The sequence below is a fragment of the Anomalospiza imberbis genome, chromosome 8 (assembly GCF_031753505.1).
Source record: "Anomalospiza imberbis isolate Cuckoo-Finch-1a 21T00152 chromosome 8, ASM3175350v1, whole genome shotgun sequence".
Classification (NCBI taxonomy): domain Eukaryota; kingdom Metazoa; phylum Chordata; class Aves; order Passeriformes; family Viduidae; genus Anomalospiza; species Anomalospiza imberbis.
In genome coordinates, this window is record NC_089688.1 from 27794496 (window position 1) to 27817556 (window position 23061).

Here is a 23061-nt window from a genome sequence, read left to right on the forward strand (position 1 = left end):
TCCACACTTTACACTTCTAGACAGTGAAATTCAACTGCATAATTTCAAACCATATAGCTGATTTATCAGGACTATTCTGAATTATGACACTGTCCTGCAAAAGAATGAAATAATGTTTCTGAACTTGGATTACCACAAATTTTAAGAGCTTTCTCCCTATTCAATCATAAAAAAAATATATAGGGACAGAGGCCAGGAAAGATTGCTCACTTGAAGGAATCAATTTGAAACACTATCAAAAAGGAGATTTACCTTATCTGAAGGACAGGAGCAGTCTGATCAGCACCTCTCAGTATCTAAGGAGTACCACCTACTACAATGCCAGCAGAACCTGGATTTTCCTCTCTCATATCACTGCTTCCCACTTCTGAAATTGCTTAGAATTTGAGATTGGACACAGGAGAAGTTCACACAGCACCATTAAAGTCCTACGGCCATAGGTGACATCAAGGACCCATTCTGTGGGGATCTACTAGGAGCACCATTAGCAGGTAAAACCCAAGATTAAAACAGGAATTCTTTTTTTTTTTTTTTTTTCATTTTTCCTTCTTTCTAAGTAACAGCAGGGATTGGTGTTAAACATCTGCAGCCTTCAGGGTGATCTTGGGCACTCCTTGGTACTAAGAATGGAAAATGACAATGGGATATAAAGAGTTTCTTTCCCTAACTGGGGGCTCTACCTTTCTTGCCACAGCATAGCAAGAAAACCTTAGTAATGCAAAGAAGCTGATGTGTGGGAACTCAGATATAGAACAGTTTTATGCTGCAGCTAGTATTTTACAACTGGGCCTTCCATTTCAAACCTGCAAAGCCCATTCCTCTCAAGAACACTCTACCTCTGTATCTTCCCTCACATCACCATGTTGATCTCTTGGATTCCTCCTCTCTGCAAACATACATACAGAAAAATCAGACCTTCTTTTCCCCAGCACTCCATTTCTCACAGAATAAAAGTGAATAGACTATTTCAGTTGGAGGGAACCTACAATTAATTATTTAATTCAGCTGCCTGGCCAACTCAGAACTGGCCAAGTTATTAATGGCACTGTCCATGTCTCAAACAGTGATAGGCTTTGGGGATCGACAACCTCTCTAGGAAGCGCAGCGTCTGACCATGCTCTAGTAAAGAAATTCTTCCTAATGTCCAATCTAAACCTTCCCTGGCACAGCTTTGAACCATTTCCACACATTCTGTTGAACCCCATACCAATGGCCCCAGCCCATCGATCCAGCCTGTCCAGACCCCTCTGCAGAGCCTTCCTGCCCTGCAGCAGATCAACACTCCCACCCAGCTTGGTGTTGTCCATGAATTGATTGAGGATATACTCACTCCTCTCATCCAGATCATCAGTAAAGTTATTAAAAGGACTGGGCCCAGTACTGAGCCCTTGGGAACAACACTGGTGACTGTCACCCAACCGGATTTGAGTCCATTCTCCACCACTGGTTTGTCTCAGCCACCCAGCCAATTCTTTGACACAGTGAAGACTAAATGGGATCTTGGTGCTTCATAAATTTGCCTCCACCAGTCCAATTTACTTCCTGTCCCATCACTAGACGGTTTTCATGCTCCCTACATTTCCCCCATGCCTTTCTCATCCTCTTAGACTGATTCTGTCTTCCTTTACATCCAGCTGATGCAAGAGAAGCAGCCATTCTCACAAGTGATGCTTTAAATAAATATGGTTACATAAAGAGGTACTAACCTCATACAAGAGGTTGGTTAAGTAATGTGTTGTCTATCCCCTTTCCCTCAGGTGTGCACTGTCACAGCCAGAGCGACCACTTTGCAAGGTTGCACAGGGTGTCATTGGTACAAGTGACAGGTGACAGTATTTTATATGAGAAGCAACATCACACAGTCCCAAGACCATTTTCTCTTCAAAATTCCAGTGCCCTTTTTCAATCACGTTTTGCTAATCCTCAAAATCAGGTATTTTCCCATAGACTCCTTTGTATCAGGGTCTGGCCTCAGAGCTCCGAAGCCATGTGCTGAACCAGGCCTTCTAGGGTAAGAAAGATTTTGTTGGAGCAAACCATGACTGGCGATCTCTCTCACAGGAAGCATCCTTAGACCTCCCCTAGACACAGAAGGGAAGGTGGCTCAAATTCCTTGGCCAAATGAACTCAGGAGAAATGCAGAATGGAGGTCCTTTCAGGGATTCAAGGACACTTTTGAACTCCTTTCTTTCACGTTTTCTTCAACTTTTAGAGTGCTCTTAACTGTCAGTATGACACCACCATTTAGATTTGTAAGACAAGTTTAACCTCCCACATTCCCATTAAAAATGGATGGAATTTCAGGATGCAAGAGCTAAGTAAAAGCAAGTCATGGGTTAAATGGATGAGACTCCAAAGGCTCACCTCCTGAATACTAAATAGCTCTGCACCTGTTGATAATTCTTGACCTTCCAAAAACCTAAAATATGGGCCTTTCCTGATGCTTATGATTCCACTTATGTTCAGCAAGGAAAATAATTACTGAGTCTCCAAATGCTTTGAACAGTGTAATTTCTAATCTCTATTTGCAATGCCAAATAGAGACAGCAAACTGTCCTTCAGCAGGGTTTATAAGCTGCTAAATCTTGTAGTACTTGAGGGACCATAATCCCCAAGCAGCACATGGACTAAGAGACAGACTTACATGTTTCACATCTTAAAGTCACACACAGCACTTACCCCCCGGCTGTTTTCAAAAGGCATTTCACTGCTTTTATTCTAAGTGGGTGAGATTCTGATTCCAATTGTTGTAATTGAAGTAAAGCTGAGGCACCGGACGCCTTTCAACCTTTCAGTTAGCATTATACATGGCACTGGGACCCAGGACCACAATTCCCACCCTATTGAATAGTAGCTGCCATACTGGAGGGTGAAAGGAAAAAATCCATCATGGTTATTTGCATTATCTATTGCAGCATAATGCTAAACCTGTCCCACTATCTTTGTGATTGCTTACACAAGTAAAGAGCTCCAAAACTGCAGATTTCCAGATTGATTTAAGCCCCATACAAGTTAGAAGACAGCTCCCAGCCTACTATGATGGCAAGAATTTTGCTGGAGTCCTGCACAGATTGATCACATAGCTGGTCACTGGTCATCCAAATAATTGTCAGTTCTAAATTGCGATTTATAAAAATGCCAAATTGTATGTAGATTTTCTTTTCTGGAATACCACTGGGAAACACTGTGGGGGCTGGCAAGGCAGAATGATTTTTTTTTTTCCCAGCTCACAGCTATATTATACATTTGCTCCATGTTTTAGCATTGCTTTCATTGAAATGTTAATTTTAAAATAATTGATTACTCAGAAGCAGTAACTACCTGCAACAGTTTATGGGTTTGGGCCAGTTCTCTTACAAGGTGAAGTTCATTAGGTACAGAGCTGACTAGCAAAAAGCAATTTGTACAGAAGAAAAAGTTTCATATGCCAAAGTAGATCTCTGAAAAATACTTGCCTAGCAAATACAGTCACTTGGTATTAACATTTTGAGGAGCTGGACAGAGTGACAAGCATATAGCAGCTTTCTTCATCTGCTTAGTACAGACAAAATTCCAACACATAAACAGTGTGGGTTATCAAAACTGAAGTCCATAAAGCAAGTCCTAGAAGATAATATCTTTGAAATTTATCTGGAAGAAATTAACATTTATAGTCAAATTCTCAGTCACAGACAGGAGTTTTCAGGAAACTTTTTTTTTTTTTTTTTTTTTTTTTTTTTTTTTTTTTTTTTTTGTAATGGACTGTAACAAATCAGTTAAACTGAAGAATTCCAGATACAAGTTCTCCCACCACTAATAGTTCTACTAAGGAATAAGCTAATGTTCAATATTAATTAAAACACAAACCAAATTTTAGAAACTACAGGGAGGTACAAAGAACATCATTATAACTCTTTGCATATACCCACATTATGCTACATGATGAACACAGTTTTATTACCCAATTTTTCAAGAGTTATGGTAGAATTAGGAAAATAAATGTAAAAGGATAATCAAAGGCATGGACTGGCTCCTGCACAAAGAGCATCTAAATAAGTTATGACTTGTTATCCAGAGAAAGGAGGCACCTGGATAAAAGATACAACAGAAGCCAAATAAATGACAGGGAGGTGAGCACAGAAAGACTTCTAATCACTTCGAAAGACTTCTAATCACTTCTTCCAATTCAAGAATGAGGCCGTTTCAAATAACACTCCTTGGCAATAGGTTAAAAATAAGCAGAAGGGAACACAGTTTCACAAATGCCATAGGAAAGTTCTGAACACACTCCTTACAGGATGCTGTGCTTTCAAAAGGAATTTTTTTAGCTTGAATACTTCTGAAGAGGCCCCCTCTTTGTCCCAGGATCAACATATAGAGAGAGCTGTACCTATATCCACCAACTACTTCCAGATTCTAACTTGGCATTTTATTCTTCTTTCCCTCTATCAGTGATGAAGTATTTCTCCACACCTGAACACACTTTCTGTCAATATCCTGCTGCTACACAAAACATAACTGCAAAGCAATTAGCCTATTCACCAACCAAAAATCAAGATCTGATGGCAGTCCTCACTTACCCAGATGCTCAGGAGTGTCATATAGCTGCTCACACAAGTAGTAGTCATCTGGATTCAAGTAGGGCAGTTGCTTCAGCAAGCTCTGCTTGGGAATGAGATACAAGACCTCTGCAATATCCCCATCCTCAATTATTGACATCCTTCTGACTGAATTTCGAAATTTCACTTTTTCCAGCACCAGTTCTTCACCTGAGCCACACAGTTTCCCAAAGCTGTTTAAGATGGGGAAAGATGGCATTTCTATTCAGAAGAAGCTAAGGAAAGCAACCTGTAGTGCATGCAGTCAGTCTCACAGCACACTGCCCTTTCCAATCCTTCTCTTTTTCTCTTATCCAGCAAAGGAGATTAAGGAAGATATATTTTTAGTGATTATCTTTAAGAGATTAGAACAGTATGCTTGATCAGGTGGTTGCCATCTAAAACTATTGTAATCAGTTGAAACTCATCCCTGCAAATGCAAAAATCAAAAACAAACCCAAAAAGAATATCTGAAAATCAGATTAATATTCAGGACAATAGAAAGAACGTAACTGAGTTACATAAGAGGATTAGTTTAAAATCAAAAAACCTTGCTGTGTCAAAAATCTTATTATAGAATCATCATCATCATCATCATCAACTACAAATGCACATCTGTGCATTTAATCTAGCATGGCCCTCTTCCATGCCAGGTCTGTCTGTGTGCTGTGGAGAAAAGGCTGTAGCAAAGGTGGAGCATGTTGGTCCTCTTTTTTAAGGAAGGTACAAGCACTGGCTGGCATTACTTCATAAGCAGATTTCTTTGGAGAAATCCTTTCTGCAGCTTTCACTGCCTATTGCAAACAAAAACACATAAGCTTTTCCCTAACCATTAAGGATTGGTTTGCTTCTGCTCTTCCTCCCCACCTTCCTGTGTAGCTGACAGCAGAGGCTTTGCAGACACTGTGCCAACCCCTCCTGCTTCACCTACAAGAAGTATTTACATTAATCCAATTCCAGTGACTTGCTAATCTAACCATCTAATGAATATTTCTTCCTGGGTAAAGGCAGAGTTAATCATCAACAGGGCACTGGAAAGTCATAGGAAATTCCAAAGTGAAAGAGATAAAAAAAACCCCAAGGTAAGAACATTCATCATCTGTAAGTTATAGGTAGACCCCAGACCTGGACATGCTCAGAGGCAACTTCAGACTCTCTAGTCAGGAGAGGCACAGAGACAACTGTGCAACCAGTGTCTGGCCCAGAGTTTCAACTCCCCTTAACACAGAGAAGTTAGCTGCAGCTGCAAAATGACCTCGTGTAATCACTGCACTGCTTCCAGTAAGGCTTTTTCTGAATTAGAATGTGACAAAAACTCTACCAATGGGCTTACTGAGCACAGTGAGAAACTTTCACTTAATTCTCCCTCAAAACTCAGAGCTCAAGTACTAACTCCAGATAGGGATAGGCTTTGAAGAGAAGACTTCTTTATTTACTGTTTTGAAGAGAAAATACCATCTCATAAATCCAGACTTTGATAATCTATTATTACACATCTCTTATGAGGTCAATTACTTTCTATTTTTCAAGTAGTATGACTTTTTTACTGTCTTGAAAACAAGTGTCCATTAAACAGCCATGTTCCTGGATTTTCTAATCAATGGAGAACACAGTAGGGCAAGCCAGAATAAATCTGTACTAATTTTAATGGTGTGATGCTAATGTGTATTTGAGGAAGAGCAGGCTCAATAGATATAACTCAGAGTATCTTGCCTTAGAGTATCTTGTATCACATCAGAGATCTCCGCAAATGCCATGTTTTAAGCATTCCTCCTAGGAAATTAAGCTTTGCAGCAATTTTTCATTCTCTCCCAGATTTCTCAGCCTACTGACCACAGCCCCTCAGTGGAAGAGGCAGCTCTGAAAATCCAAAGGCTTCTACCAGTGAGGGTGGCTCTCCATTCAGAGCTTAAACAGAGGGACAACTCACAGGAGAGGCTGGATGAGTCAACCCAAGGATCCCTCAGCCTGAGAGTGCCATTTGTTGCTGGGTAATCGGTGAAGGATGTTGACATCTGACAAGAGCAGTGCCAACCATCCAGCCCCACTGACACGTCAGGGTGGACTTTGCCCTTTGAGGAGAGGCAAACACACACATTGCCCAGACACTGACTCTGCTGCAGGAGTCAATCTTCAGAGAGCAGAAAGGTGAGCCCTGCAGAAACTGTGGCAACATTTGCTAAAGCTTGGCTGCCTAACACCCAAAAGAGAAGTCTGTCCTTACACTGGAGTTTGAACACACTGGTTTAAAGCTGACTCCCCATTTTGTGCTGTGCCCATGCTGATTCCAACCTCCAGTTCTGTTCACCAAGACTTCCACTACACCAGCTCTTGCAGTAAGAACTAAACCAGTATGACCTGTATGTCCACTACAAAAGCACCCAGCCTGCGACCACTGCAGAAGAGTCTGACGATCTATCCAACAGTGCAGCACAATCCAGGGCCCTTCCATCACCAAAACTGGTGGGGGACAATGGATCAGGATTTAGTGACCCTAACATGTCACTGCAGAAACATCCTGCTTAATTAAAAATAAGATCCTCCTTCCCCTGAGACAGACTTCTCTTATGCTGCCTCTTTCCAGCCCTGGTGATTGCTGTTACTGTCTGAGAACTGCACTTTCAAAGACTCCATGCCAGTTGCTCAAAAAGCAACATGATTTTTGGATAGTTCGTTTTTTTTTTTAAGTACAGTGTTTGTCTCCAAAAGCCTCAATCCTGTCAATATGTAATATAAAGGGACAAGCATAGAAATAAACAAAATAAGGCTGATAAGCATCACAGTGGCTTCCAAGTCAGATAAAGGACTGTTTGTAGCACATCCTTGTGTCCAAGGCAAAGGACAAGGCCTGAGACAGCCTCATACAACAGCTACCAAACACTGGGATTTAGCCTCAGTCTGAATCAATGAAAAGAAGACAATGGCAATCTCCTACCACTTAAGTCAAGCATTCAATTAAGTGGTATAGGTTGATTTCTGATGTTCTTGCTGAAGGGAAATGAAAAAGGCAGGAATCACAGGGGCACAACCCTGTCTTTTTTTTGTGAAAGAAAGTCTCAGGAATCCAGGGCACTCAGCTCAGAACTAGGATTGAGAAAGTGTTCTCAGGATCTGCCAAGTAGCAAAACCTGTTTAAATCACTGCCAATTCAAAGCTGTGTCTAATCCAAGTAGTCAGTGCTGGGATCTCAAGCCTTCACAGAGCACAGTGTGAGGTATGGGCACTCTCCAGACTGACAATTTTCACAGGGGGCTGGCTGGACAGGAGACAGGAATTATGCAGAACAGCTACTTTAAATATTTTATCTCATTTCCAACTTTATAAATATTTTATTTATAAATATTTCCAGATGTCTCAAGACCATTTCTTATTCAATCCCCTCTGAATTCACCACACCAACTGGATGCCTGGATGATAAAAATATATGCATGTTTCATATGCAACCAGGAATAGAATCATCTCTACTAATACCCAACAGAAGTAACAAAAAAATTAACTGCAATCCATAAATAAATTAAGAAACAGAATAGTAAGCAGTGAATAATAGTAAAAACCAGACACCAAGGGCTAAATATATAGAAGAGGAAATATCCCTCCATGTTTCAGAGAAGCACCGAGGATTAGACTTGCCCTTCAGCAGAAATGTGTAGTGCACTAATGCTGTCTTAATTTCTTCTGCCATCAGAGTTAAACTTCTTGTAAATGCATTTCAGTGTGACTCTAGTCTTGCACTGAAAGCAACAAACAGCCCAATCAGAAACCCAAGAAACTGAAGTCAGTTGCACCAGTTCAGCAAAACCCAGCTGCAAAAAATAATCAAAACAAAAATACAGGAAACAAGGTAAAAAAAAAAAAAAAAGAGAAATTTTCCTTTTCCCTCACCATCCCACTTCAGAAGCTAACACATCTATTGCACAAGTAGATAGCCCCAAATAATGTTTCATGCTTCTGTCTAAGGCAACAAGATTATCAGGATTACCTTCTCCATATAAGATTCTCAAAGATATTGAGAATAAGGAGAGGAAAAAAGGGCCTTCATCTAAATGAAAAATGAGCAAGAATTCCTTCTACTTTTACCATTAAATATAGTTATCCAAGCAATAAAATAACTAAACCAACAAATGAGAGCAAAGAAAAGAAAAAAAAATCCAACATTCAAATATACACACACAAAAAAAGAAGCAAAACTCTACTTGTGTAAAATTACTCCACACATTCAGCTTTTTCAGTTTTGACACCCACTATTTACTTACTCAAGACTGCAGGCTGATGTACAAACACTCAGCTATTTACTGTAAACTTGAGGAAACACTTCATCCACATAATGAAGACCAAAAAATCCACATGCACATCTCAATCTCTTTACCTAAGTGTCCAAAACAGGCAGTCATCTTCTGGGCATACTGACAGAAGGCCTTCACCCCATAGGGCTCCTCACCCAGGACCTGCTCACTCATGGCTTCAGCAGGAGCTGCCTCTCTCTGCAAAGTCAACCAACTACTGCTTGTTTAAGGCTGATAAGACAACAGATCTTCCTCTTCCAATTTATCTCCATTAATAATTCAGGTACTACATAAAATTTGCTGAGCTTTAAAAACCGGTAGTGCAAAGCTATTTTGTGGCTTTTGAAGTAATCATGTTTTAGTCCTTAAAAAGTATCTCAGCTATTATATTCCAATAGTTTACAGAAATTATTTTCAAATGGAAACAAAATCCATTCCCTTGTTGCACAAGAGGAAATTTTGTGGGGATTATGCTCAGGTCAGAGAGACATTTACATGTTCCCCTAGCTTAAACCCAGAAACAGAACTACCACAACTACTAAGATGTGTTATTATGTACTGATTAGTGTTTTTACCAATGGCATGGACAGTGGGGTCAGTTGCACCCAATGAGGGTGGTGAAACACAGGCTGCCCAGAGAGATGTCCCATCCCTGAAAACATTCAAGGCCATGTCGGACTGGGCTCTGGGCTCTGGGCTTCCCTGATCTAGTGGAAGATGTCCCTGCTCATTGCTGAAGGGTTTGACTAGAGGGTTATTACTGACTCCCCCCCAACCCAACCTAACCCATGGAATTCTATGATTCTATGATACTCCTGCAAGCAGGCATGTCCACTGCTATAAGAACCACTAGTTCATCACATACTACCATGGCCCACTTCTCAATGCCGTCCATCTTCTGGGAACACAAAACCCCAACAGAGCCCAGGCACAAACACCACTGTGTTTTCTGGACACTTCCAGCACACTACATTTTAGAAGAACTAAGGCACCACAGCCAGGAGCAACAGGAACAGGGTATTTCCTCAGCTCACTCACTGGAGCATGAGGCCCATCTAATCTTGTTATCCTGGCTGAGAAGAAAACGCACAAGAGCTGACTCAGCAGTCCTGCTGCCAGACAGCTGCAGTGGCCACACGTACCTGTCTCTGCTCTGCTCCTCTAAGGAAATCCACTACCAATCACACTGATGTCAGTGACATCTACCTGGCTAAATACTGCAGAATGGCTTTGGCTGAACTCTCTGGACTCAGGTGGTGATGACCAGTGAACAACAGGTGTTCCTCACAAGCAAATATGCTCCCAGTACACTAGACTTGTTTTCTGTCCTGCTTCCTCACCGAGACCAGATCCACTCATGAAAAAACGCTTAGCAGAGCTCATGTAAGTACTGCTGATGGCCACATAAAGCACTGGTACTACTGAGCAGACACTTCAAAGAGAGATCTATGCTAGCACATCTAGATGCAAATTTTATTCTCAACAGATTGAAAAGCCTAGTTACTAATATTTAATATTGCTTCAACAGTTTACTGTCTAGAAAAGCATAAGATATAGTTTAAAAAGCTATGGGGCTTTGGTATCTTTTATTGTGATAAAGGCTATGAAGAACCTGCAGAGGTGGGAATTATGCAGTCCACAGATCTCTACCAAGTTAGTTTACTGGTTTAAACCCACACAAGGTTTTCTAAGGTAAGCTGTAGGACTGCCCGTGGCAGGAGGAACAGGGAGGCCACAAAGCCACAAGGCTTCTCTGTACTGGAAAAAAAAAAAAAGTGACTACCTGAAAAGGGCTAGCTCAGGTTAAAGTGGTATCAAAGATAAAAGGATCTGTGTTATAACTCAGCTGAGCAGCACAATTAAGCATGAGTGTCCCATACAGGCTTCCCATCAAGCTGCCACGTGACATTTTTTTCACTGCTTTTATAACTGACCTTTAAGTAATCATTAACCAAACTCCCATCAAATGCCCCTTTCTGCAGCACACACACACATGCAAATTCAAGAACTGCTACAAAGTCTATCCAAGTCTGTCAATGTCTGTGTGAAAGGACAGTATCAAGTTCAAGTCTGAATAGGGTGTAGCTACATTTGTATCACTGTACAGACTCAAACTTCTACTCTTTGAAAAACCACCTGGGGATCTCTCCAGGTGGCACACTGAAAATCAGACCTGTTTTATACATCAACAGCAAGATCTGCATGCACGAGCCATTCTGTTAAACTAACTTGGAAATAAGAAAGCAAATGCTATTCTATGTATTGGTCTCTTGGAATTCATTCCAAAACATACATGAAACATCACTTTGCCCTTTATTCTCCTGTTACAATTTGTAACCGAGAAAAAACGCAAGAGAAAACACAACTGCATTTCTATCTCAGACTTAACTAAGACCACACTGTGACAATTTCCTTTCCCAACTGATGACATTTGCAAAATCTTTCAGTTGAATTAAAGCATTGTGCTCTGCTTCCTGTTATCAACTATGTATGATAACTTCCATGGCACATGAGCCTTTGGTAACAAAAGCCCAGCTTTGCAGCGCATTGTAACGCTGGACAGGCAGCATTACAAGCTCTTGGGAATGCTTTTCCCTTTGCTCTGTGCTCAGAAACTGAATCTGACTCACTTCCCCAATCCCCAACAACCACCAAGTTTATCCTCCAGTGAAGCAGTGAGCAGAAAGATTAAACAAACAAAAATATCCAAACAATATGCTTGAGATTACATCTAATGATCTTTTTCTTGGACAAAGGAGAGCAACACCAGACATCTACCTTCACGTGAAATTACTAGCTGGACTGAAATAGTACAAAGGAAAAGAGAACATAGAAAAATCAATCACTAAATGAAATATTTAAATGGCATTAGGGGAAAAAAGCCCTAATAATGTCAGCTAGTCTACTACCTCTGGAAGCCTTAACATAGGCTTTGGGAAATGTGCTGTCTCTGCACTCCCACAGGCTTGCTGTTCATCCCTGAGCCGTTCCCTTAATCTCTTTCATTGTATTTTCCCCTATCACTTTCCCCTCACAAGGGATTTGTAACAATAGGTACATTAAAGACTGAAGTTTTCAGATCCTGTGATAATGGAAACTATAGAAGTACCACAGATAACAACACTAGGGACTAACTGGTCAGCATTAAAAGAAGAGGTCACATAAAGCATAGCTGAGTGCTTCATTCGTATTTCTCAATGATTTTCCAATAGATCGTATTCCTGTTTTAACACTAAAAGTGCTTATTTTCCACAGAAAACCAAGTTATCAAGAAAGGCAAAGAGTTAATTCTGTACATATTTTCCCATCTGAAAATTCCATTTTTAGTTATTCTTCCCCAAACAAGCAGAATCACTGTTACTGTGGTCACTGTGAGTATTAGGTTATGACAAAAGGCCTGATTCAACCAAAGGATATTTACCTTACTTTATCCATTCCAATGTTTATTTCAGAATAAAAAATAATCTCTGTTCACATCTATTTTCAGACATAAAATAACAGTGTGTGCATTAATGGATCTGTCGATTGCATTATTAGAAGATGAGATGGCTCAGCATTTTATTTCCTGGCAGCACAAGGCTAATCTATTGATCAACAATGTCAAGAACAGTCCACTATGGATCCTTACAGCAAACCCAATCCTTTTTACTTACACGTACAAAAAAAGGCCAAGTGTAACTGCTGACAACTGATGCAATTTCATAGGCAAGATATAGTGAAAGCTATATGAAATATAAATATAAAAACTGCTGCACCCCCAAGACTCTGTATGATTGACTCAATAACACAATCCAAGTGTTTGTCCATCCCCAAGTTTATAAATAATCCCATGACTTCTGTGGGGCTGAGCTCTGTGCTTGAAGTCAGAGAGGTGCCTAAGCCACTCTAGGGAACAATTAGCCAAAAGGATCCTGGCAGAAGCTGGCAGTCCTTCAGATCTTCAGTAGGAAGTTTTTTCCTACTCCTCAGCAATGTTTAGGGTGTCTTTTATTTAAACAGAGCAAAGACTTTCAAGATTAATGTAATTCCTTTAATCATTTGAACTTTGACATTTTTCTTCTAGCTGAGAGAAGAAACTCCTTGTAACATCCTCTTCACAATGTAGACTTCATAGTAGCTGAGACAGAAATATGTTGGGAAGCAAAGAGATCAAAGGTGAAACCTCAGAGATCTTTCATTCCTCAGTTTATTTCCTGTACCTTTGGAAAGAGTGACATGTTACAAGCATGACATCAAAGAAAGCACCACTCCTCTTGTTATGTATTGACGTAAACTGGGTATCATTATAGTCTCTTCTGATATGTCACACAATTACAGAAACATACATGGTAGCTTTACTAAAATGCTGAATTTGAGTAAAGAATTCCACCAGAAGAAAGTCTCCTCTAGATCACTGCAGGGCTTCCTGAACATGTTAGTTTAACTTTACCCATTGTCTCCTAACACTGGATCTTCTGCTGTAGATGCAGCACCAGCACACGTGATCAGAAGAATTAAATATTTTTTTTGCTGCATCCAATACCCAAATTCTCCAACATCAAAGCAATTCTCAGAGCATGGCATAACTCTAAAAGGAGAACTCCTGCACTCACACTGCCCTCCTGTAGCATCAGTGAAGCTCTAATAGAGAGTCCTTCTTTGTACTATAAAGACTAATTTAAGCCCCTACCAGAAGCCAGTAGAAACTGTTTGTCAATGTCCATCACAACTAAGAATAGGAGGTTACCTTTCTATACAGTGGAAAGTATGGCACTGCTACAGGATGCCAGAAATGACATCAGATCAGTTCATCCACTGCCAACATTCCTCATAAAAACAGCTTTAAATATGCTGTGTTGGCTAACCTTTGTTTTCTAATTAAATAAATCCTACTGCACTGTTGAACCCTTCCTCTTGTGGTCAGCACTATCTTCTGGTTAAATCAGCTGCACACACACACAAGTGATCAAGAGCCCTGTTAAAAATGAAGAAACTGTCAGTTAAGCAAAATTATCACTCTGTGAGCAGCCCACTTCTCTCACAGGGATCACATTCTGTACAGGCAAAGCTGAGGCAAGGACATCTGAAAATACATGGATGGAACAGAAAAAAACTTTTGGGATTTGTTTCCATTTATTAATGGTAGGAAATTACATATAGCATATGCCAACTAGTACTTGATAAAGAGCAGTTTTAATCCCCTTGGGTATTTCATAGCTACACAAACACTTGCTTGTACTTTACTGATAGTTTAGTGGACTCTCCTCAAACAAGAGCTGTAATCTGGCACCATCAGGAAAAGCAGCAGTCAGAGAAACACAGCGAACTTCCAGAGCTGACACTACACTGAAAAGGAAAAACATGCTCTTGATTTGACAACAGGTACAGCTGGGTTTGTTCTTTACCAGTGCCACTCAACACAGGACAAGCCATATCTTGGGATATTTCCCTGTCATGTACAATGTTTTGAAGCTGTGCCTATCAAATCCTTTGAGAGTTACTCAAAGATAGCACTAAATCAAGAGTCTTGATCTTGCAGTGGTAGTGGAGGGCACTCACAATCTAGCAAGCTACAATTCTGAAAGAGGAAGTAGGAAATAAGGTCTTACAATAGTGGGAAAAATCATTCCAGTGATATCATAAATTACTGGAACAGTGAATGAGCCAAATGGAGCACCTACAAAGAATTGAAGACCACTATTTTGACTGCTTGACTGATATTTACCATAGTATATTTGCAGCAAAGATTTACTGCAGTATTTCTTCAAGAATAGTATGTCAAGATTTTCTTGATCTTATACTTCCATTCCATGACCAAATGCTGTAAGTTAAGGTTTCCAGCAGCTGAACTTTAAACACAAGTGTAGGATTTCAATTAATTTTGAATTAATTGTAACTAGAACATAATATAAAGTCAAGATGGCCCTGGCCATCTTTGAGGGAGGATTTCTGCTGCATTCTTAGCCATCACCATGGTATTCCTGGTATTAAAAAAACATTAAATTTTGCATCTAGAAAGTTACTTCACGAGATGCCTAATTCTTCAATTTCTGTAGAATGTAAACAACTATTAATAGTACATACTAGGAGGGTGGTTGGTTTGGGTTTCTTAAGTGTAAACACTCCCTCAGCCTAGAGCAAAACTTAAGTTTCCTTTTATTTGTGTTGACGTTACCACTGTGGTATTTGTTTAATATACAGATTTACCACTGACACAAATCAATGACCAAAAAATAAATCCTTTTTGCATGCAGTTCAGCTTGAAAATCCCTTCTGCTATTAACACTCTGAAGGCATCTTCATTTTTTTTAGTAAGAGTTTCACTGTGGTTTGATTGAGAAATAGTTCTGCAATTACGAAGAGCGAAGCAATAACAAAAATAATTAAAGAAAGTAGGCAAGCCAGACAACCTGTCAGGTTGTGTGAATAAAAACTGATTGATGAACTTCTTTAAGTAGCATTAAGCAAAATTTTCAGATGAATCAGTTAAAACAGGTGCTGATCACAACAGCATTTATCAGTAGAAAACCTTATGTTATAAACATATGTTGTGCATATTTTCAGACTAAAACTAGTTGGCAGCTCCCAGTTGTTTCCTCTTTAACTATGAATGAATTGGAAGATAATGCACCATGTTGTAGTCGTTTTCTGATCTTATTGAGTTTTGCCCCCAACATTTATGCTTTCTTTGAAATCCCGATCCTCACAGTACTGTTCCTGGAGACAGTTAATTGATTCTGAACAAGCAGAGAAAATTCAGTTCTCCTGCTAACTGGGTTATCATCACAATGAGGTCAAGCCTTCCACCTCGAAATGGAAAGCTGACAAAGAGAATTAGGGGATCATTTTTCTAGAATGAGAAAAGCCAGCTTGTGAAACTGATTAAAAATGGAAGTCAAACTAAACAACCTGTTTTCATTACCAGCTTCCATGAAATGACATGCAATTATCTCTCTATATATTAGATTTCAAGACAGCTTGACTCCCCTACTTATGCTAGGGAAGAGAAAGTGCAAACACCTACAGAGCAGCAGGGAGAAGGATCAATTGTCTCCTCTGTGCTTTCTCAGTGTGGCAATCATGAGTTTATCTACTAGGACCCAGCAGAGAGAAGAGATTTCCATCCCCACCTGGGAGATCACCAAGGTTTTCCCAGTTCTCAGAGTAACTAGTCAGGGAGAGAGAACCAGAGAATAAGCCTAACCTCACTATAATGAATCCCCACAGGACCAGGGGATCACATATTCATTTGATTAAATTCACATAATGATGTGGTGTTTCCCACATCATAGCAATACCATAGAATCAGAGAAACACAGAATCATTTAGGGTGGAAAGGACCTCCAGGGTCATGGAGTCCAGCTGTTAACCCAGCACTAACCATGCCCCCAAGGGCCACATCTATGAATACACAGAAACAGCTGATTTTAACCAAATGCTATTGCATTTTACACTGTGGAGATTAATTTATATTAAAAATAAATAAAAAATAGTGTTTTTAAAACAGATAAGAAAGAAATAAGGATGGAAAAAGGAATTTTGCACACCTAATTCAGCCCACATTAAGAGAAAGAACAGAAATAAAACTGCTATATCTAAATCAACATTAGGTTAGGTGTTTGGCCTACAAAGACTAACTAGTAACGGATGAAAACATACTTTTTGTTGTTATAGTTGGTAGAAAATTTGAGTTGTATTTTTCTGTTGTTTTGTTGTTTTTTTTTTAAGGTACAGTGACACTTTTAATAGAGAGGTATACACAATTCATCAATACATCTACCCGTACAATTTTTAATCTCCAGACCAACAGAGGTAGATGATATCTGTTTTTAAGCGATAAATACTGGATTAGACAATGCAAAGAAGAAAACAGGACTTTACTTCTGCCTCTAATCCCTGAAATCAAATGAGCACCCCAAGGATTTATTTATCTGTCCAAGCATTGCAGAAAACACAACTACCCACACTTGAGTTCCCAAGAAAGAAAAATATATCTTTTTATACTTATGCCTCTTCCCCCACCTTTATCTAAGACTGTGGTATAAAAAAAGAGGAATGTTTACTAAGCAAACTAAGATTTGCATGCCTCTTGGATGCAAAGAGCATTCACTGTGTAGCACTCACCACCAAAACTGTGCTGAATGTGCTTTAGGTGTGTAGGAGAGAAGTGCCTTGAGTCTCACCTCGTTGCAGGCTGCTACACATTGGCACCCTGTGCTGCACAGTCATACCTGAACCAGGGAAAGGCAGCACACACCTGCAGCAGGCCCTGAACAGCCACCCCTCCTGTCTGCTGTGCGGGGACAGCAGCAGTGACAGGTGGCTGCAGGACAGACGGGAACTTGTAGGTGTGCTCAGTCAGTAACACGCAGATTGCACAAGGCTTCCCGAGGTTAAACACCAAAGAAATCTGCCCTCCAAAGCACCCTAACACTGACACGTTAGCAGCTTTTCTTTCAAAGCATCAATTAGCAATACTCTGAACTCTTATGCCACCTGCCACTACAGAACTCTAAAACCTCTTTTTGCAGACTCACCCCACAGCAACAGCATGCTGTCATCATCTTTAGCTGGAAGATGGGAAACTTCAAAAGACAGCAGTGAGTTAGCTCTTACAAAAATACACAGGGAGTCAGAGCTGGATAAAAAGCCAGTTTCATTCCACTGAGTTGTGCTCTGCTCTCTATGCTCAGATATCCATTCCAGAGGAACAGCACATGGGTACATGCACACACTGTTCAGCCAAGTAACAAAGTCCACTGTTCATAAAACACACCAGGCTGGGGAGGTGTTTAACTCTTAAATCAGTAAAGAAAAACAAATCAAAATAAAGATACTGCTTTTCTTATCAGAAAGATCCCAATTTCAGTCCAACAGAAGTTCCTCAGCCTGATTTCCCTCTGTAAATCCAAGGACCAATGTCCTGTGGATAGCTTAACCTGTCATGTATCATTAAAGATTTACATAGCAGAGCAACAGTCCAGGACAAACCTTTGCCGTTTGCAGAGCTCTGATGTATTTCCAGTTCCATTTCTGCTCTCAGGCAGTGTGGTTCCTGCAACCCAAAAGCTACAGCCTCACAGAGAACGGATGGCAAGCAGGAGGAACAAGTGAGAGCCTTCAGAGGTGGCTCACTCTATAGCTCCACTCCTACTATTTCCTGGGTTGAAGTATGAAAGGGAGTGGCCCAAGCAGAATAGGTGTGTCTGTGTTCCCAAACAGTTTAAAGGAAGAGTGAGTATTTTCCTCTAGATACTATTCCATTACTAGTTGAGACCTTGGTATGCTGTCTTTCAAACAATGACATGCCTTAATGTTCTGACCATCTCAAATCAGCTGATATTATTGATAACTTCATTTTTCACAGAAAAGGATCCTAACCAGCAGCCTTAAAGGTCGACTGCAACGAGAGGTGACTTTGTCCTGAGACTGTTTTCTGTCTGTTTTACTCTGCATCTCATCTCCACTCCACTGCTGCTGTTTTATGGCTATACTGCACCTAAACAAAGGAGGAAGAGCCTGTGAAAGAAACACTTTTACCCATTTTCACACACACATAGAACAGGGAAAACTGAAGTCCCAGGCATCTTCTCTCTGCTCCCACAACACCCCTCCCAGCAGAGGCAATTAGGCTGACTCTAAGTGCAGACTTCCAGGCATTTCCTTCTACGCAGTTGCACATACCCAGAGACAAACTGTTCCTTGAGCTGAATTAATGAATCTTTTTGTTCTGATTGATTTGCGTCCAACATCCTCAACACCCATCGGCTTTGCCCTACCTCCTTGTAACATCCTCTTGGCAATACTATTCCCAGAATTACTTCCAGTTCCCTTCCATTTGTCTGCTTTCCCAGTCCCTTTCCATGTCCATTAAATCATCCACAGAACCCTTAAGCTGTCTCCTTTAACTGCTTCAGATTCTTTCTGAATTTCTGCTCTCACCTCCTGAGCTGCACATTCTCTTCTTTCACTCTTTCTCCCATACAAATGGTTAGTACCTTTAAGTTCTGTTCCCCTGGAAGGAGGAGAGAGGGAAGACTGAAAGAGAAGTTGTTTAACCCTCATCCTAGGAAATGCAACTGAAAAGCAGCCAAGTACAAGGTGCAGAAACTCACAATTTGCAACCTGAAGCCGTCTCTAGAACACACTTACTCTCCTGTACATTATTATGTACATTATTATGGACTGAGAGATGCTGCTGAAAAAAGAATCCCATTTTATCACTGAGATTTCACTTCAGATGACAACAAAATTACCACTTCTCCTCTAAACATGAATGAAAAGATGCCAGAAACATATAAAAACTTTTAGCTTCTTGGTTGGGAACTGCTAAATATGACCAAATTTGGCCAAGTACTTTTATTCCCTCCTTCAAACACTAAATCCTGAATTTCCTGGACTCCTGACTTCATTTTTCCCCACAATGAACTGTCATCTCAGCCAGCTTGTTAAAAATACAGTCATTCAGATGCACAGACAAATGTAAACACACGCACAGAACCTGGTCTCTACCTTTATTCTCAGCCTGACATTGTTCTCCTGTGGTTTTATAAATTTTATATGCTGCCAAATTAAGTGGAGAGCAGGACAGGGTGTTTGCTCTGTTTGGACTTAAACATGCCTGACTGAAAATGAATAGGTCATCAGAAACACTGCTTTCTTTCCATCCTCATTCTTCTTTTTAATAATCAAACCACTCCACACTTTAATTACCATTACTAATCCTCTGACGTGGTAAGCAGATATAATTATTCTTGTTCTACAGACAAAAAATTAAACTACTATATTCCCAGAAAGTGTTGACCACTAGAATTTATTTATTTTATTTACTCTGCTCCTAGATACAACTGTGTGTTGTGTTTCTGTCCCAGATAAAATGGTGAAAAGGAGCTCCATGGGCTCAGGAATAAGTTCTTCTCTCCTCATTAGGAAACAGTTCCTCAAGTTTGCCAGTGTGGTTTCTTCTGTTAACTACATTTATATTTTTTTGTTTAGATGAAGAGGTGAAGAAGGAAGACGAGAATGATTCAATACAAATCTCCATTTTGTACAAGTCATCACATTCTCAGTAGCTGGGTATTATTAGTACCTACAGCATTAGACATCACACTCAAGACAGGTATAAATATAAGCCATCTATATGGCTATTTATGTACAAAACCTCTCTAATACAGATGATTGCATTTTCACTTTCATTTATGTTCAGTTAACCAATCATACCTTGTAGCTTTGTACACCGCCATCACTTCTCGTTGTACAAGTTCTGAGTGCCAGCTCAGGACCTTCTGTTTCCTAAAGCTGAAGGTCCAGCCTCCAGGAATTTCAGGGTATTTGAAATCTGCCAGTGTGCTGCCATAAACACTGTATGTTGTTCTCATGAAAAAAAAAAAAAAAGCCACGTAAATCTTGCCAAGTGACAAGACTTGGAAATACTGCAGTGTATTATGCTCAGCAGAGATGTTTTTGTTGGCTATTAAAGCTGAGCTGAGACTTTCTGGCTGTTAGTTCTCCAGCAATTTCATTGGATTTAGCTTATTCCATCCTACACAGTTCTCAGGCTTATTGTAATTCCTACAAAGTGATTGAAATAATCAATCCCTGTGCTGCAAGGGATACACAGAACTACACTGTTGCCAGAAAAACAAAAAGACAACAGTGTTCTCCACAACTCCATCACACAAACCAACAATCTGACTGACATGTCTTGAATTTAAAAGTTCATTTGTAAAATTTTCCTTTTTTTAATCACCCTTTTTTTCTCCCTGCAGTCTTCACATAACCCGAACAGAAGCTCCCACATTCATAAACTACCTACTAGCAGAAAACCTACTAATCAAGAATGTTATCAGCCACTTCACTTGGGATCCATGAACCAGCACACTCTCATGGCATCCAGTGGGAGACAGGCAAGGCATCACAGTTCTTCCTTCAAGTTTCAAAATAATTTCTTCCTAGATGACACTGGACCATCTTGGCTCAGCCTGCTCCCTGGAAGATTTTATCCCTGTTGAGATATTCTTTCCATACCACAGATGAGGAAAACACTGGGCAAACTGAGTGATCTTTCCAGGACAACAAATCTCTGCGTCCAGCTTAGAAACTGAATCAAGGTCTCGTGAATCCCAACTGAAAGGTCTAACCATCACACCTCTTGTTTAAAGGAAATTTTTTATTTAAAAAAAAAACAATCCCAAGAAAGAAAAAAAAAAACCTCAAAGACTTTAAAGAATACCAATAAGCTCTTATCAAAGGAAATTAATTTACCCTGTTCCCTTATACATTATCTTATGTGTTCTCACTTCAAGTTCCATTTAATGGAAAATGCCCCTACAGAGTCCCTGTGGGTGCCACAGCAGAGCTGGTTCACAAGGGACAGTGCCACAACCAACACATCACAGGAGCAAAATTACAAGCAGACTCTTCCTCACTATTTCAGCAAACAATTTTCCTCACAATACAGGAAGTATCACTGACTCTCCTGGTTGCTGGTAGTTCTTTTCATTTACAGTTTCCAAGGGTGATTCCTCCAGATTTTTTGCCCCGTTCTTTGAAATTATTACATCAGTTTCACTGTCTCTGCCTTGCAGCAGAAACAAATTTACAATAACTTCCTCAGAGCTGGCACACAGCAATTATTTTCAAGTGTAACTGCTTAGAACGAGTATTATGCCATGTCTCCTGTGCTCCAGAAAAATGAAACTTTATAGACATATAAAGTGTAGCCAAGCAAACACTCCTTTCTTGTGCGTTTCTAATTGCATCCTAATTATAGCACTTTACATGCATTTATGTACCTTTCATCCTAGGGTATCCCAGAGCATTTTGTAAACTGTCACACGGTTTTAAAAGGAAGCCTGTATTAACCCAGAGCTACTCATACCAGACATCTCTAGAATCCAGTGCAGCAGCCTGTAGATAAATTCATTATGAGAGAGACTTGGGCCAACGGCAGAACACTGAATCTCTGTAGTTAGAGAAAGACCCTCCCTCCCCCTTCAGACATCATTTGAAATTCTTGCATATCCATTTCATTTGATGGTCTCAATGTTTTAAAAACATTAATTAACTTGCACAGGATTTTAATTAGTTAAGGCATAAACAAATATCTAAAACCTGCAACAGGAAGTGCTTAAGGGAAAAAGCTTTAGAACCAAGGCAAACACTCAGAGATTCTTCTAGGTTCTCTCTCACATTGTAGCAAAATGCTGATTTAGCTTTAGACTACCTCCAGATCAGAGTTTAATAGCTACTAATGCACCTATTTTCCAGTTTTTTTTCCTAATTCCTTTTGAAATATGTCCCTGCTTTTTATTAATCTACACTGAAGTAGTGAGCTCCATATTGTGTTCCAGTGCTGTATGAATAAATGCTTCCAAAAGAGCTTTTGTTTTGATTTGATTAGGTTGAGGCCAAAATACTTATATCCTCGGGAAAAAGAAGGAAAAAAATTCTCTACACACTTCTTGTGCACACAGATTCTACAATATTTTATCATGTCTCTCAACACCACTCCGTTTTACAGGTAAACAAACATAGGAGCTAATTTTTTCCAGCAAAATAATCTGAAACAAGGCTTCACATCTGCATGAACACAAGCTGTTTATTTTTAGATGCCTAATTTTAGGCAGCTCGTTTTAAAAATTCCACCCATACAGACGCCAAGTTATTTTCCGAGGTCACACATTGAGGCAGTGACAGCCCTGATGAAAAAGCCCAGGCATCCTTGTCCTCACAATCATTATCAGAAGGCAAAGAGAAGGGGTAAACTGCACACTCCCCAACATATCCACGCAGGAAGGAAGGAGACTGAGTCAATTCTCCTGGGATTTCCATCTATGCTTGTTAGAAACACAGATATTCCAGTTGGGATACACCGAGCTTTAAATGGTTTCTAGACTAAAATGGCAGCCTCCCATTACACTTCATTTCAAGATTTACTTAACAATTTGCCATTCCCTAAGCTAAGCTAAGTCTTTGTAAAGCCAAAAAAACATGTAACCTCCCTCTGCTTTTCCATGATCCAAGGTAGCTTGGAAACTTGCTGATACTGATTGCTTCCCCCTGACTTGGCTTTAATTCAGGCGCCAGGCCACGGATCACAAATGGATAATGTGAAGATAAAGAATTTGGCAGAAAATTGACTGTCACACGCTTTCGTTGCCAAGAAACAAAACAGGATGTATTAGAATTATCTCATTAATTAACTTTTCTGTAATTCTATT

At 40.0% G+C, this 23061-nt stretch overlaps 1 protein-coding gene across 8 annotated transcripts in view; it reads right to left on the reverse strand.

The window, feature by feature from the left end:
* ABLIM1 (actin binding LIM protein 1) overlaps positions 1 to 23061 on the reverse strand; it is a 189811-nt gene that overhangs the window by 124331 nt on the left and 42419 nt on the right. For 7 of the 8 annotated variants that reach the window (XM_068198154.1, XM_068198152.1, XM_068198150.1 and 4 more), the window contains exon 1: positions 4560 to 4812. The exons of the other annotated variant lie outside the window; for it this stretch is intronic. In XM_068198154.1, the coding sequence (XP_068054255.1) occupies positions 4560 to 4797 (238 nt within the window). In that variant the 5' untranslated portion in view covers positions 4798 to 4812. Of the gene's footprint in view, positions 1 to 4559; positions 4813 to 23061 lie in introns of those variants that run through there. 8 annotated transcript variants of the gene reach the window in all.